Source organism: Anomaloglossus baeobatrachus, chromosome 6 (assembly GCF_048569485.1).
Source record: "Anomaloglossus baeobatrachus isolate aAnoBae1 chromosome 6, aAnoBae1.hap1, whole genome shotgun sequence".
Classification (NCBI taxonomy): domain Eukaryota; kingdom Metazoa; phylum Chordata; class Amphibia; order Anura; family Aromobatidae; genus Anomaloglossus; species Anomaloglossus baeobatrachus.
Genome location: NC_134358.1, coordinates 571092282 through 571107364, shown reverse-complemented (window position 1 = coordinate 571107364; position 15083 = coordinate 571092282). Strand labels below are relative to the sequence as shown.

Below are 15083 nucleotides of genomic sequence, written 5' to 3'. Positions count from 1 at the left end.
GGGCTGGTGACCTCTCTATAGTACTGGGGGGGCTGGTGACCTTTCTATAGTACTGGGGGGGCTGGTGACCTCTCTCTATAGTACTGGGGGGGGCTGGTGACCTGTGACCTCTCTATAGTAGTGGGGGTGGGGCTGGTGACCTCTCTCTATAGTACTGGGGGGGGCTGGTGACCTCTCTATAGTACTGGGGGGGCTGGTGACCTCTCTATAATACTGGGGGGGCTGGTGATCTCTCTATAGTACTGGGGGGGCTGGTGACCTCTCTATAGTACTGGGGGGGCTGGTGACCTCTCTATAGTACTGGGGTGGCTGGTGACCTCTCTATAGTACTGGGGGGGCTGGTGACCTCTCTATAGTACTGGGGGGGCTGGTGACCTCTCTATAGTACTGGGGGGGCTGGTGACCTCTCTCTATAGTACTGGGGGGGCTGGTGACCTGTGACCTCTCTATAGTACTGGGTGGGGCTGGTGACCTCTCTCTATAGTACTGGGGTTGCTGGTGACCTCTCTATAGTACTTGGGAGCTGGTGACCTCTCTATAGTACTGGGGGGGCTGGTGACCTCTCTATAGTACTGGGGGGGCTGGTGACCTCTCTATAGTACTGGGGGGCTGGTGACCTCTCTATAGTACTGGGGGGGGCTGGTGACCTCTCTATAGTACTGGGGGGGCTGGTGACCTCTCTATAGTACTGGGGGGCTGGTGACCTCTCTATAGTACTGGGGGGGCTGGTGACCTCTCTATAGTACTGGGGGGGCTGGTGACCTCTCTATAGTACTGGGGGGGCTGGTGACCTCTCTATAGTACTGGGGGGGCTGGTGACCTCTCTATAGTACTGGGGTGGCTGGTGACCTCTCTCTATAGTACTGGGGGGGCTGGTGACCTGTGACCTCTCTATAGTACTGGGTGGGGCTGGTGACCTCTCTCTATAGTACTGGGGGGCTGGTGACCTCTCTATAGTACTGGGGAGCTGGTGACCTCTCTATAGTACTGGGGGGCTGGTGACCTCTCTATAGTACTGGGGGGGCTGGTGACCTCTCTATAGTACTGGGGGGGGCTGGTGACCTCTCTATAGTACTGAAGGGGCTGGTGACCTCTCTATAGTACTGGGGGGGGCTGGTGACCTCTCTATAGTACTGAGGGGCTGGTGACCTCTCTATAGTACTGGGTGGCTCGTGACCTCTCTATAGTACTGGGGGGCTGGTGACCTCTCTATAGTACTGGGGGGCTGGTGACCTCTCTATAGTACTGGGGGGGCTGGTGACCTCTGTATAGTACTGGGGGGCTGTTGACCTCTCTATAGTACTGGGGGGGCTGGTGACCTCTCTCTATAGTACTGGGGGGCTGGTGACCTCTACCTATAGTACTGGGGGGGCTGGTGACCTCTCTTTATAGTACTGGGGGGGCTGGTGACCTCTCTCTATAGTACTGGGGGGGCTGGTGATCTCTCTCTATATTACAGTGTCTTTCTCCTCCTCTCCCACCCTGCACAGAGCTGACATTATCCCCGGCCCCCCCTGACGGCTCCAGACAGCTGCAGCATCCCCCTCATCATCCTCAGTGGCGGCAGAGACTCCAGATGTCCCGTCCTGTGCAGCTGTCAGGAGTCACTCAACAAGAGGAGGATCCTCCAATCTGCAACTGGTTTCTGCCGCCTGCGCTGCTGATATATCCCCGTCCTCCAGCACTAAGCAGCCCTCTCCAGGACCCCGCTGTCTGCAGTCCTCCAGCACTAAGCAGCCCTCTCCAGGACCCCGCTGTCTGCAGTCCTCCAGCACTAAGCAGCTCTCTCCAGGACCCTGCTGTCTGCAGTCCTCCAGCACTAAGCAGTCCTCTCCAGGACCCCGCTGTCTGCAGTCCTCCAGCACTAAGCAGCCCTCTCCAGGACCCCACTGTCTGCAGTCCTCCAGCACTAAGCAGCCCTCTCCAGTACCCCGCTGTCTGCAGTCCTCCAGCACTAAGCAGCCCTCTCCAGGACCCCGCTGTCTGTAGTCCTCCAGCACTAAGCAGCCCTCTCCAGGACCCCGCTGTCTGTAGTCCTCCAGCACTAAGCAGCCCTCTCCAGGACCCCGCTGTCTGTAGTCCTCCAGCACTAAGCAGCCCTCTCCAGGACCCAGCTGTCTGCCGTCCTCCAGCACTAAGCAGCCCTCTCCAGGACCCCGCTGTCTGCAGTCCTCCAGCACTAAGCAGTCCTCTCCAGGACCCCGCTGTCTGTAGTCCTCCAGTACTAAGCAGCCCTCTCCAGGACCCCGCTGTCTGCAGTCCTCCAGCACTAAGCAGCCCTCTCCAGGACCCCGCTGTCTGCAGTCCTCCAGCACTAAGCAGTCCTCTCCAGGACCCCGCTGTCTGCAGTCCTCCAGCACTAAGCAGCCCTCTCCAGGACCCCGCTGTCTGCAGTCCTCCAGCACTAAGCAGCCCTCTCCAGGACCCCGCTGTCTGCAGTCCTCCAGCACTAAGCAGCCCTCTCCAGGACCCCGCTGTCTGCAGTCCTCCAGCACTAAGCAGCCCTCTCCAGGACCCCGCTGTCTGCAGTCCTCCAGCACTAAGCAGCCCTCTCCAGGACCCCGCTTTCTGCAGTCCTCCAGCACTAAGCAGCCCTCTCCAGGACCCCACTGTCTGCAGTCCTCCAGCACTAAGCAGCCCTCTCCAGGACCCCGCTGTCTGCAGTCCTCCAGCACTAAGCAGCCCTCTCCAGGACCCCGCTGTCTGCAGTCCTCCAGCACTAAGCAGTCCTCTCCAGGACCCCGCTGTCTGCAGTCCTCCAGCACTAAGCAGTCCTCTCCAGGACCCCGCTGTCTGCAGTCCTCCAGCACTAAGCAGCTCTCTCCAGGACCCCGCTGTCTGCAGTCCTCCAGCACTAAGCAGCTCTCTCCAGGACCCCGCTGTCTGCAGTCCTCCAGCACTAAGCAGCCCTCTCCAGGACCCCGCTGTCTGCAGTCTTCCAGCACTAAGCAGCACTCTCCAGGACCCCTCTGTCTGCAGTCCTCCAGCACTAAGCAGTCCTCTCCAGGACCCCGCTGTCTGCAGTCCTCCAGTACTAAGCAGTCCTCTCCAGGACCCCGCTGTCTGCAGTCTTCCAGCACTAAGCAGCACTCTCCAGGACCCCTCTGTCTGCAGTCCTCCAGCACTAAGCAGTCCTCTCCAGGACCCCGCTGTCTGCAGTCCTCCAGTACTAAGCAGTCCTCTCCAGGACCCCGCTGTCTGCAGTCCTCCAGCACTAAGCAGCCCTCACCAGGACCCCGCTGTCTGCAGTCCTCCAGCACTAAGCAGCTCTCTCCAGGACCCCGCTGTCTGCAGTCCTCCAGCACTAAGCAGCTCTCTCCAGGACCCCGCTGTCTGCAGTCCTCCAGCACTAAGCAGCCCTCTCCAGGACCCCGCTGTCTGCAGTCCTCCAGCACTAAGCAGCCCTCTCCAGGACCCCGCTGTCTGCAGTCATCCAGCATTAAGCAGCCCTCTCCAGGACCCCGCTGTCTGCAGTCCTCCAGCACTAAGCAGTCCTCTCCAGGACCCCGCTGTCTATAGTCCTCCAGCACTAAGCAGCCCTCTCCAGGACCCCGCTGTCTGCAGTCCTCCAGCACTAAGCAGCCCTCTCCAGGACCCCGCTGTCTGCAGTCCTCCAGCACTAAGCAGCCCTCTCCAGGACCCCGCTGTCTGCAGTCCTCCAGCACTAAGCAGCCCTCTCCAGGACCCCGCTGTCTGCAGTCCTCCAGCACTAAGCAGCCCTCTCCAGGACCCCGCTGTCTGCAGTCCTCCAGCACTAAGCAGCTCTCTCCAGGACCCCGCTATCTGCAGTCCTCCAGCACTAAGCAGCCCTCTCCAGGACCCCGCTGTCTGCAGTCCTCCAGCACTAAGCAGCCCTCTCCAGGACCCCGCTGTCTGCAGTCCTCCAGCACTAAGCAGTCCTCTCCAGGACCCCGCTGTCTGCAGTCCTCCAGCACTAAGCAGCCCTCTCCAGGACCCCGCTGTCTGCAGTCCTCCAGCACTAAGCAGCCCTCTCCAGGACCCCGCTATCTGCAGTCCTCCAGCACTAAGCAGCCCTCTCCAGGACCCCACTGTCTGCAGTCCTCCAGCACTAAGCAGCCCTCTCCAGGACCCCGCTGTCTGCAGTCCTCCAGCACTAAGCAGCCCTCTCCAGGACCCCGCTGTCTGCAGTCCTCCAGCACTAAGCAGCCCTCTCCAGGACCCCGCTGTCTGCAGTCCTCCAGCACTAAGCAGTCCTCTCCAGGACCCCGCTGTCTGCAGTCCTCCAGCACTAAGCAGCCCTCTCCAGGACCCCGCTGTCTGCAGTCCTCCAGCACTAAGCAGCCCTCTCCAGGACCCCGCTATCTGCAGTCCTCCAGTACTAAGCAGCCCTCTCCAGGACCCCACTGTCTGCAGTCCTCCAGCACTAAGCAGCCCTCTCCAGGACCCCGCTGTCTGCAGTCCTCCAGCACTAAGCAGCCCTCTCCAGGACCCCGCTGTCTGCAGTCCTCCAGCACTAAGCAGCCCTCTCCAGGACCCCGCTGTCTGCAGTCCTCCAGCACTAAGCAGCCCTCTCCAGCACCCCGCTGTCTGCAGTCCTCCAGCACTAAGCAGCCCTCTCCAGGACCCCGCTGTCTGCAGTCCTCCAGCACTAAGCAGTCCTCTCCAGGACCCCGCTGTCTGCAGTCCTCCAGCACTAAGCAGCCCTCTCCAGGACCCCGCTGTCTGCAGTCCTCCAGCACTAAGCAGCCCTCTCCAGGACCCCGCTGTCTGCAGTCCTCCAGCACTAAGCAGTCCTCTCCAGGACCCCGCTGTCTGCAGTCCTCCAGCACTAAGCAGCCCTCTCCAGGACCCCGCTGTCTGCAGTCCTCCAGCACTAAGCAGCCCTCTCCAGGACCCCGCTATCTGCAGTCCTCCAGCACTAAGCAGCCCTCTCCAGGACCCCACTGTCTGCAGTCCTCCAGCACTAAGCAGCCCTCTCCAGGACCCCGCTGTCTGCAGTCCTCCAGCACTAAGCAGCCCTCTCCAGGACCCCGCTGTCTGCAGTCCTCCAGCACTAAGCAGCCCTCTCCAGGACCCCGCTGTCTGCAGTCCTCCAGCACTAAGCAGTCCTCTCCAGGACCCCGCTGTCTGCAGTCCTCCAGCACTAAGCAGCCCTCTCCAGGACCCCGCTGTCTGCAGTCCTCCAGCACTAAGCAGCCCTCTCCAGGACCCCGCTATCTGCAGTCCTCCAGCACTAAGCAGCCCTCTCCAGGACCCCACTGTCTGCAGTCCTCCAGCACTAAGCAGCCCTCTCCAGGACCCCGCTGTCTGCAGTCCTCCAGCACTAAGCAGCCCTCTCCAGGACCCCGCTGTCTGCAGTCCTCCAGCACTAAGCAGCCCTCTCCAGGACCCCGCTGTCTGCAGTCCTCCAGCACTAAGCAGCCCTCTCCAGCACCCCGCTGTCTGCAGTCCTCCAGCACTAAGCAGCCCTCTCCAGGACCCCGCTGTCTGCAGTCCTCCAGCACTAAGCAGTCCTCTCCAGGACCCCGCTGTCTGCAGTCCTCCAGCACTAAGCAGTCCTCTCCAGGACCCCGCTGTCTGCAGTCCTCCAGCACTAAGCAGCCCTCTCCAGGACCCCGCTGTCTGCAGTCCTCCAGCACTAAGCAGCCCTCTCCAGGACCCCGCTGTCTGCAGTCCTCCAGCACTAAGCAGCCCTCTCCAGGACCCCGCTGTCTGCAGTCCTCCAGCACTAAGCAGCCCTCTCCAGGACCCCGCTGTCTGCAGTCCTCCAGCACTAAGCAGCCCTCTCCAGGACCCCGCTGTCTGCAGTCCTCCAGCACTAAGCAGTCCTCTCCAGGACCCCGCTATCTGCAGTCCTCCAGCACTAAGCAGCCCTCTCCAGGTCCCCGCTGTCCGGCGTACAGTTGATGCTCCATCCTCTCGCTCCAGGGTGGTCGGCTTCCGGGAATGTAAGTAATATGTGGGGGGGGGTGAGGACTTATTGTTCGGGACAGTCTCTGCCGTGTATAGAATGAGCATGGCTTCTAGGCGCGGTCCTCCATATACGTGTCTATATATTGCGATTATTCCACCATTCTCTCGTGTATTTATGACGCTCTTCATCTTGGGCTTCTTTGTATTTGTGAGTTTATAGCTTATAATGACATAAGAAGTGTGTGACAATTGTATTCTGATGCGTTTAGTGCATTTATGTCCCTGATGAAGACTCTTTATTCAGCCAAAACGTGGGACCAATTTGTTTCTGAATTGTCATCACATTGTCACATATTGACACAAAGCCATCATTCACTTGCAGGAGTTTTCTCTTGACTGTTCCAGAATGTTCTGTATATATGTGAGGCCTCTGGCAGTGACAGGTGCGGTTATTTATAAGCAGCTCGCTATGTGGCGGCCCCATATACCGGGGAGGGGACAGGAGACATTTGTCGGGGTCTCGGGGACACTTTGTGAGATGATTTTCCTCCTCTGACGTCTCCAGACACAAGTCTCCGCACAACGCTTCACCTCCCGCCCTCTCCGGAGATAAGCGGCACTAGAGAGGCCTTTCCTCCGCTTCTCTCCTGCCTCATACAGATCATGTGCACGTATATTGGGGGCCCAGAGAAAACCCCCCTTAACCCTAGAACTGCTGCATTGCTAAATCTTACTGATCCCCTCTCGCCGCTCTTTTTCTTGACTGTGTGCCAGAATTTCTTCTATATTGATATGACTTTTTCTTCTGAGCACCAGGCCTTGCAGTAGATCCGAGCTCATCCTATAGTGTCACTGCCAGAGGCCTGACATTATATTTATTTATATATATATATATATCTATACTAGAAGGTGGCCGGATTCTACGCATCGGGTATTCTAGAATTTACGTATTGTGTAGTTCATGTATGATTTTTGTTATATATATATATATATATATATATATATATATATATATATATATATATATATAGATGTTGTTGTGTGTAGTTGCCAGTGTTTGTGTAGGGCGCTGTAAATGTTCTGGGTGTTGTCTGGGTGTGGCGGGGGGTGAGAAAAGAGTTGTATGTGTCGCGGGCGGAGGAGGGGACGCCACGCTCTCCCACTGCTCGGGTCCGGCCGCTGCTGCTGCGGCTGCTGCTGCTCGGTGGTGGCTCGAGCGGTGGGCCGGATCCCGGGGACTCGAGCGGCGCTTCCCGCCCATGAGTGAAAAGGGTGGGGATTGATTGTGGGGGATTTAGTTATTGTCCGTGACGCCACCCACGGTTGTGGTGATATTGGTGACACCACCGCTGGTCTGGACGGGGATCCCGGGAGCGGTGACAGGGAGCAGCTTTGATGTTAGTTCTCCCCTCCGTGGGTAGGGGGTTGGTTGTCCCGGGGCCCGGTGATGGGGTAGGGATGGATGACAGGCGGGTTACAGGGCCTGGTGAGGTGCAGGGTCGCGGGGGCAGCGCTGTGCCGCACGGCACGGTGGTACTCACTCAGCCAATGATGAGGACACAGTTCTCGGTAAAACACACGGCTGGATGGACGGGTCCCACAGACGGCTGCGATGTTGTTTCTCCTCCCGGCAGGTTGGTGATGACTGCCTTTCCCTGCACCTATGTACTGTAAACGGTTCCAATGGGTTCCCACCGGTAACCCGCTCCCCAGCTTGGATATGGGCTGGAGGGGCCCCTTTTGCCCGCAGGCTCTGGCCCTGGGAAACGGTTGCCTTGGCAGTGGCTGTGTTTCCCTCTCTCAGTTGGACTGTTGCCTTCTGTCGGGACTTGGCTGCTGGGAAACCCAGGAGGTTCCCTTCGCTAACGGATTTGGCAAATTCACGGCGACTCCTAGCCTTGCCGGGGTCCGGAAGCCCCTGCCAGATGGTGCTGACTTCTCTTTGTGTACCGGTCCGGTACCGCCGGGCCACCGCCCGTCCACGGTCCTTACGATAGACTCCGATAGGCCACTCCTGCAGACGGTCACCACCGTCTGCCAACCTTGCTGATCCGTCCGGGCTCCAACCCGGACACCTGCAGTAGCTCAGCTGCCACTTTTACTCGCTGCACTTAACTCTGCTCTGCACTCAAGCTCTGCCTGAGCTAAACTGACTACAGTTTCCTGCCTCCAGGACTGTGAACTCCTCGGTGGGCGGGACCAACCGCCTGGCCCACCCCCTGGTGTGAACATCAGCCCTTGGAGGGAGGCAACAAGGGTTTTGTCTGACTTCGGTGTGCCTGACTGGGAGTGTGGGGTGTGTGGGTGTTGTTCTCTGTGGCCCCTGGCTTGTCCAGGGCGCCACATATGTGTGTTGCGTTGTTTGTGGAGCGCTGTGTGTCTGCAGCGTTGTGTGTGTGTGGTGCTGTGTGTGTTGCGCGGTTTGTGTGGGTGTGGAGTGCGTGTGTGTGTTTTGGGGGAGGTATGTTTTGTGCAGTGTGTCTGTTGCGCGGTATGTGCATATATTTATGTATGCCGCGGTGTTTGTGTGTTGGGTGTTGTGTGTGTTGCGTTGTTTGTAGAGCGCTGTGTGTCTGTAGCGTTGTGTGTGTGTGTTCCGCGGTTTGTGTGGGTGTGGAGTGCATGTGTGTGTTTTGGGGGGAGGTATGTTTTGTGCAATGTGTGTGTTGTGCGGTATGTGCGTATATTTATGTATGCCGCGGTGTTTGTGTGTTGGGTGTTGTGTGTGTGCGGCGTTGTCTGTGTGTGTGTGGGTGTCTGTGTAGGGCGGTGTTTGTGGTTCCCAGTGTGTGTGTGTGGTGTGTTGTGCGGTGCGCGTGTGGCGGTGTGTGTGTGTGTGTTTTGGGGGGAGGTGTTCAACCCTTCATCGTGCTCCATCCTCCATGCTGCACACCCCTCATCGTGCTCCATCCCCCATGCTGCGCACCTCCCATCGTGTTCCATCCCCCATGCTGCGCACCCCCCATCATGCTCCATCCCCCATGCTGCGCACCCCCATCATGCTCCATCCCCCATCCTACGCACCCCCCATCATGCTCCATCCCCCATGCTGCGCACCCCCCATCGTGCTCCATTTCCCATGCTGCGCACCCCCCATCGTGCTCCATTTCCCATGCTGCGCACCCCCCATCGTGCTCCATCCCCCATGCTGCACACCCCCCATCGTGCTCCATCCTCCATGCTGCACACCCCCCATTGTGCTCCATCCTCCATGCTGCACACCACCCATCGTGCTCCATCCTCCATGCTGCACACCCCCCCATCGTGCTCCATCCCCCATGCTGGGGCCACTGGGGGCAGGTCCGAGCGTGGCAACGTGTGCCGGGGGCGGGGCTGAGCGGGCGAGGCGTCAGCGTATGCCGGCTCCCTGCACATGTGTACCGGGAGCCGGTGTACGCTGGTAACCATGATACACATCGGGTAACTAAGGGAAGCGCTTCCTATAGTTACGCGATGTGTATCATGGTTACCAGCGTACACCGGCTCCGTCACGATCCCAGCATCACAAGGTTATGTCCGCCGGGGGCGGGGCCGAGTGTGCCAACGTGTGGCGGGGCTGAGCCGGGGAGGCGTCAGTGTATGCCGGCTCCCTGCACATGTGTACCGGGAGCCGGTGTACGCTGGAGCGGGCGATGCGTGCGGAGGGCTGGGGCGAGCGGCTAATCCATGCGGGGGGCGGGGCCAGGCCGAGGCGAGCTTCCAATCCGTGGGGGGGGTGGCCGGGGCCAGGCCGAGCCCAGCGGGCAATCCGACAGTTGTCACTGTAACGACACTGTCACGGTGACACAATTTTGGAACAAGACAGACAGACAGAATAAGGCAATTATATATATAGATACAGTGTGTCCACCCATAACCCATATCCTGTCAACCACCATTACTTGAGAACGGCGGCAGCTATAGGCATAGAAGTGGTGTCTAGGTATAGTAAAGTAGCCATGCGCTACGCAATGAAACCACGTATAGCGCCACCTGGCGGAAAACAACGGAGTTAGCATTTTTATCTCGGAAACGGAACGAGATAAAGAAAAAAGTGAATTACAAAGTTGTAGGCATCATCAATTCAATACGAATGCACACCTTGCATACAGAAATGCTATGATATGAAACCGATGAGCCCCCCAAAACATTGAATGCTGGTCACGCATATGGCGCTCATTAGTGGCCCCCGTCAGCTGCAATGCACATCTGGGCTCTGCACAGCATACTGTATCTTGCTGCAATGCACATCTGGGCTCTGCACAGCATACTGTATCCTGCTGCAATGCACATCTGGCCTCTGCACAGCATACTGTATCTTGCTGCAATGCACATCTGGCCTCTGCACAGCATACTGTATCTTGCTGCAATGCACATCTGGCCTCTGCACAGCATACTGTATCCTGCTGCAATGCACATCTGGGCTCTGCACAGCATACTGTATCCTGCTGCAATGCACATCTGGCCTCTGCACAGCATACTGTATCTTGCTGCAATGCACATCTGGACTCTGCACAGCATACTGTATCCTGCTGCAATGCACATCTGGACTCTGGACAGCATACTGTATCCTGCTGCAATGCACATCTGGGCTCTGCACAGCATACTGTATCCTGCTGCAATGCACATCTGGACTCTGGACAGCATACTGTATCCTGCTGCAATGCACATCTGGACTCTGCACAGCATACTGTATCCTGCTGCAATGCACATCTGGCCTCTGCACAGCATACTGTATCTTGCTGCACGTTGTGCAATATGGCAGGTGACACGTCTGCACAAGCCTCTGTGATACGTGGTGGTAGGTCCTGCAATGTTGGTGGAGGGGTCGCATACACCTGCTGTGTGATGTGACCTCACAGAAAGAAGTCCAATGGGGTCAGGTCAGGTGAGCGGAGGCCACTCTACGCAGCCACCATACCCAATGACTTGTAGGAAGGTCTCCATGAGGTATCGCTTCACGTCCGCAGCCTTGTGAGTTTTACACGTTCTAATCATAGCATTTCTGTATGCAAGGTGTCGATTCGTATTGAATTGATGATGCCCTACAACTTTGTAATTCATTTTTTTTTCCTCTATCTTGTTCCGTTTTCGAGATAAAAATGCTAACTCCGTTGTTTTCCACCAGGTGGCGCTATAGGTGGTTTCAATGCGTAGCACATGGCTACTTTACTATACCTAGACACCACTTCTATGCCTATAGCTGCCGCCGCTCTCAAGTTAATGGCGGTTGACAGGATATGGGTGGACACACTGTGTGTGTGTGTGTGTATATAATATATATATAATATATATATAAATATGCTGAACATATAGGCCTCTGACACCTCAGTATCTGTATTATTCTGTATATATACACTGCACAGTACCACTTCTCCTGTGCTGTATACTGGGTGTAATCCTCAGTATCTGTATTATTCTGTATATATACACTGCACAGTACCACTTCTCCTGTCCTGTATACTGGGTGTAATCCTCAGTATCTGTATTGTTCTGTATATATACACTGCACAGTACCACTTCTCCTGTCTTGTATACTGGGTGTAATCCTCAGGATCTGTATTATTCTGTATATATATATACACTGCACAGTACCTCTTCTTCTGTCCTGTATACTGGGTGTAATCCTCAGGATCTGTATTATTCTGTATATATATACACTGCACAGTACCACTTCTCCTGTCCTGTATACTGGGTGTAATCCTCAGTATCTGTATTATTCTGTATATATACACTGCACAGTACCACTTCTCCTGTCCTGTATACTCCTCAGTGTCTGTATTATTCTGTATATATACACTGCACAGTACCACTTCTCCTGTCCTGTATACTGGGTGTAATCCTCAGTATCTGTATTATTCTGTATATATACACTGCACAGTACCACTTCTCCTGTCCTGTATACTGGGTGTAATCCTCAGTATCTGTATTGTTCTGTATATATACACTGCACAGTACCACTTCTCCTGTCTTGTATACTGGGTGTAATCCTCAGTATCTGTATTATTCTGTATATATACACTGCATAGTACCACTTCTCCTGTCCTGTATACTGGTTGAAATTCTCAGTATCTGTATTATTCTGTATATATACACTGCACAGTACCACTTCTCCTGTCCTGTATACTGGGTGTAATCCTCAGTGTCTGTATTGTTCTGTATATATACACTGCACAGTACCACTTCTCCTGTCCTGTATACTGGGTGTAATCCTCAGTGTCTGTATTATTCTGTATATATACACTGCACAGTACCACTTCTCCTGTCCAGTATACTGGGTGTAATCCTCAGTACCTGTATTATTCTGTATATATACACTGCACAGTACCACTTCTCCTGTCCTGTATACTGGGTGTAATCCTCAGTATCTGTATTATACTGTATATATACACTGCACAGTACCACTTCTCTTGTCTTGTATACTGGGTGTAATCCTCAGTATCTGTATTATTCTGTATATATACACTGCACAGTACCACTTCTCCTGTCCAGTATACTGGGTGTAATCCTCAGTACCTGTATTATTCTGTATATATACACTGCACAGTACCACTTCTCCTGTCCTGTATACTGGGTGTAATCCTCAGTATCTGTATTATACTGTATATATACACTGCACAGTACCACTTCTCCTGTCCTGTATACTGGGTGTAATCCTCAGTGTCTGTATTATTCTGTATATATACACTGCACAGTACCACTTCTCCTGTCCTGTATACTGGGTGTAATCCTCAGTACCTGTATTATTCTGTATATATACACTGCACAGTACCACTTCTCCTGTCCTGTATACTGGGTGTAATCCTCAGTATCTGTATTATTCTGTATATATACACTGCACAGTACCACTTCTCCTGTCCTGTATACTGGGTGTAATCCTCAGTATCTGTATTATTCTGTATATATACACTACACAGTACCACTTCTCCTGTCCTGTATACTGGGTGTAATCCTCAGTATCTGTATTATTCTGTATATATACACTGCACAGTACCACTTCTCCTGTCCTGTATACTGGGTGTAATCCTCAGTATCTGTATTATTCTGTATATATACACTGCACAGTACCACTTCTCCTGTCCTGTATACTGGGTGTAATCCTCAGTATCTGTATTATTCTGTATATATACACTGCACAGTACCACTTCTCCTGTCCTGTATACTGGGTGTAATCCTCAGTACCTGTGTTATTCTGTATATATACACTGCACAGTACCACTTCTCCTGTCCTGTATACTGGGTGTAATCCTCAGTGTCTGTATTATTCTGTATATATACACTGCACAGTACCACTTCTCCTGTCCTGTATACTGGGTGTAATCCTCAGTATCTGTATTATTCTGTATATATACACTGCACAGTACCACTTCTCCTGTCCTGTATACTGGGTGTAATCCTCAGTATCTGTATTATTCTGTATATATACACTGCACAGTACCACTTCTCCTGTCCTGTATACTGGGTGTAATCCTCAGTACCTGTATTATTCTGTATATATACACTGCACAGTACCACTTCTCCTGTCCTGTATACTGGGTGTAATCCTCAGTACCTGTATTATTCTGTATATATACACTGCACAGTACCACTTCTCCTGTCCTGTATACTGGGTGTAATCCTCAGTACCTGTATTATTCTGTATATATACACTGCACAGTACCACTTCTCCTGTCCTGTATACTGGGTGTAATCCTCAGTATCTGTATTATTCTGTATATATACACTGCACAGTACCACTTCTCCTGTCCTGTATACTGGGTGTAATCCTCAGTATCTGTATTATTCTGTATATATACACTACACAGTACCACTTCTCCTGTCCTGTATACTGGGTGTAATCCTCAGTATCTGTATTATTCTGTATATATACACTGCACAGTACCACTTCTCCTGTCCTGTATACTGGGTGTAATCCTCAGTATCTGTATTATTCTGTATATATACACTGCACAGTACCACTTCTCCTGTCCTGTATACTGGGTGTAATCCTCAGTATCTGTATTATTCTGTATATATACACTGCACAGTACCACTTCTCCTGTCCTGTATACTGGGTGTAATCCTCAGTACCTGTGTTATTCTGTATATATACACTGCACAGTACCACTTCTCCTGTCCTGTATACTGGGTGTAATCCTCAGTGTCTGTATTATTCTGTATATATACACTGCACAGTACCACTTCTCCTGTCCTGTATACTGGGTGTAATCCTCAGTATCTGTATTATTCTGTATATATACACTGCACAGTACCACTTCTCCTGTCCTGTATACTGGGTGTAATCCTCAGTATCTGTATTATTCTGTATATATACACTGCACAGTACCACTTCTCCTGTCCTGTATACTGGGTGTAATCCTCAGTACCTGTATTATTCTGTATATATACACTGCACAGTACCACTTCTCCTGTCCTGTATACTGGGTGTAATCCTCAGTGTCTGTATTATTCTGTATATATACACTGCACAGCACCACTTCTCCTGTCCTGTATACTGGGTGTAATCCTCAGTATCTGTATTATTCTGTATATATACACTGCACAGCACCACTTCTCCTGTCCTGTATACTGGGTGTAATCCTCAGTATCTGTATTATTCTGTATATATACACTGCACAGCACCACTTCTCCTGTCCTGTATACTGGGTGTAATCCTCAGTATCTGTATTATTCTGTATATATACACTGCACAGTACCACTTCTCCTGTCCTGTATACTGGGTGTAATCCTCAGTATCTGTATTATTCTGTATATATACACTGCACAGTACCACTTCTCCTGTCCTGTATACTGGGTGTAATCCTCAGTACCTGTATTATTCTGTATATATACACTGCACAGTACCACTTCTCCTCTCCTGTATACTGGGTGTAATCCTCAGTGTCTGTATTATTCTGTATATATACACTGCACAGTACCACTTCTCCTGTCCTGTATACTGGGTGTAATCCTCAGTGTCTGTATTATTCTGTATATATACACTGCACAGTACCACTTCTCCTGTCCTGTATACTGGGTGTAATCCTCAGTATCTGTATTATTCTGTGTATATATATACTGCACAGTACCACTCCTCCTGTCCTGTATACTGGGTGTAATCCTCAGTACCTGTATTATTCTGTATATATACACTGCACAGTACCACTTCTCCTGTCCTGTATACTGGGTGTAATCCTCAGTATCTGTATTATTCTGTATATATACACTGCACAGTACCACTCCTCCTGTCC

At 53.0% G+C, this 15083-nt stretch overlaps 2 protein-coding genes across 2 annotated transcripts in view; both read left to right on the top strand.

Moving 5' to 3' along the window:
- Nucleotides 1-15083, top strand: part of LOC142243765 (uncharacterized) — a 102799-nt gene that overhangs the window by 14608 nt on the left and 73108 nt on the right. The window contains exon 2 of the mRNA XM_075315964.1: nucleotides 3520-5909. Coding sequence (XP_075172079.1) covers nucleotides 3520-5868 — 2349 coding nt within the window. The 3' untranslated portion in view covers nucleotides 5869-5909. The remainder of the gene's footprint in view (nucleotides 1-3519; nucleotides 5910-15083) is intronic.
- The window catches only part of LOC142243709 (uncharacterized), a 329550-nt gene that overhangs the window by 273558 nt on the left and 40909 nt on the right, over nucleotides 1-15083 (top strand). The gene's annotated exons all lie outside the window — the stretch shown is intronic.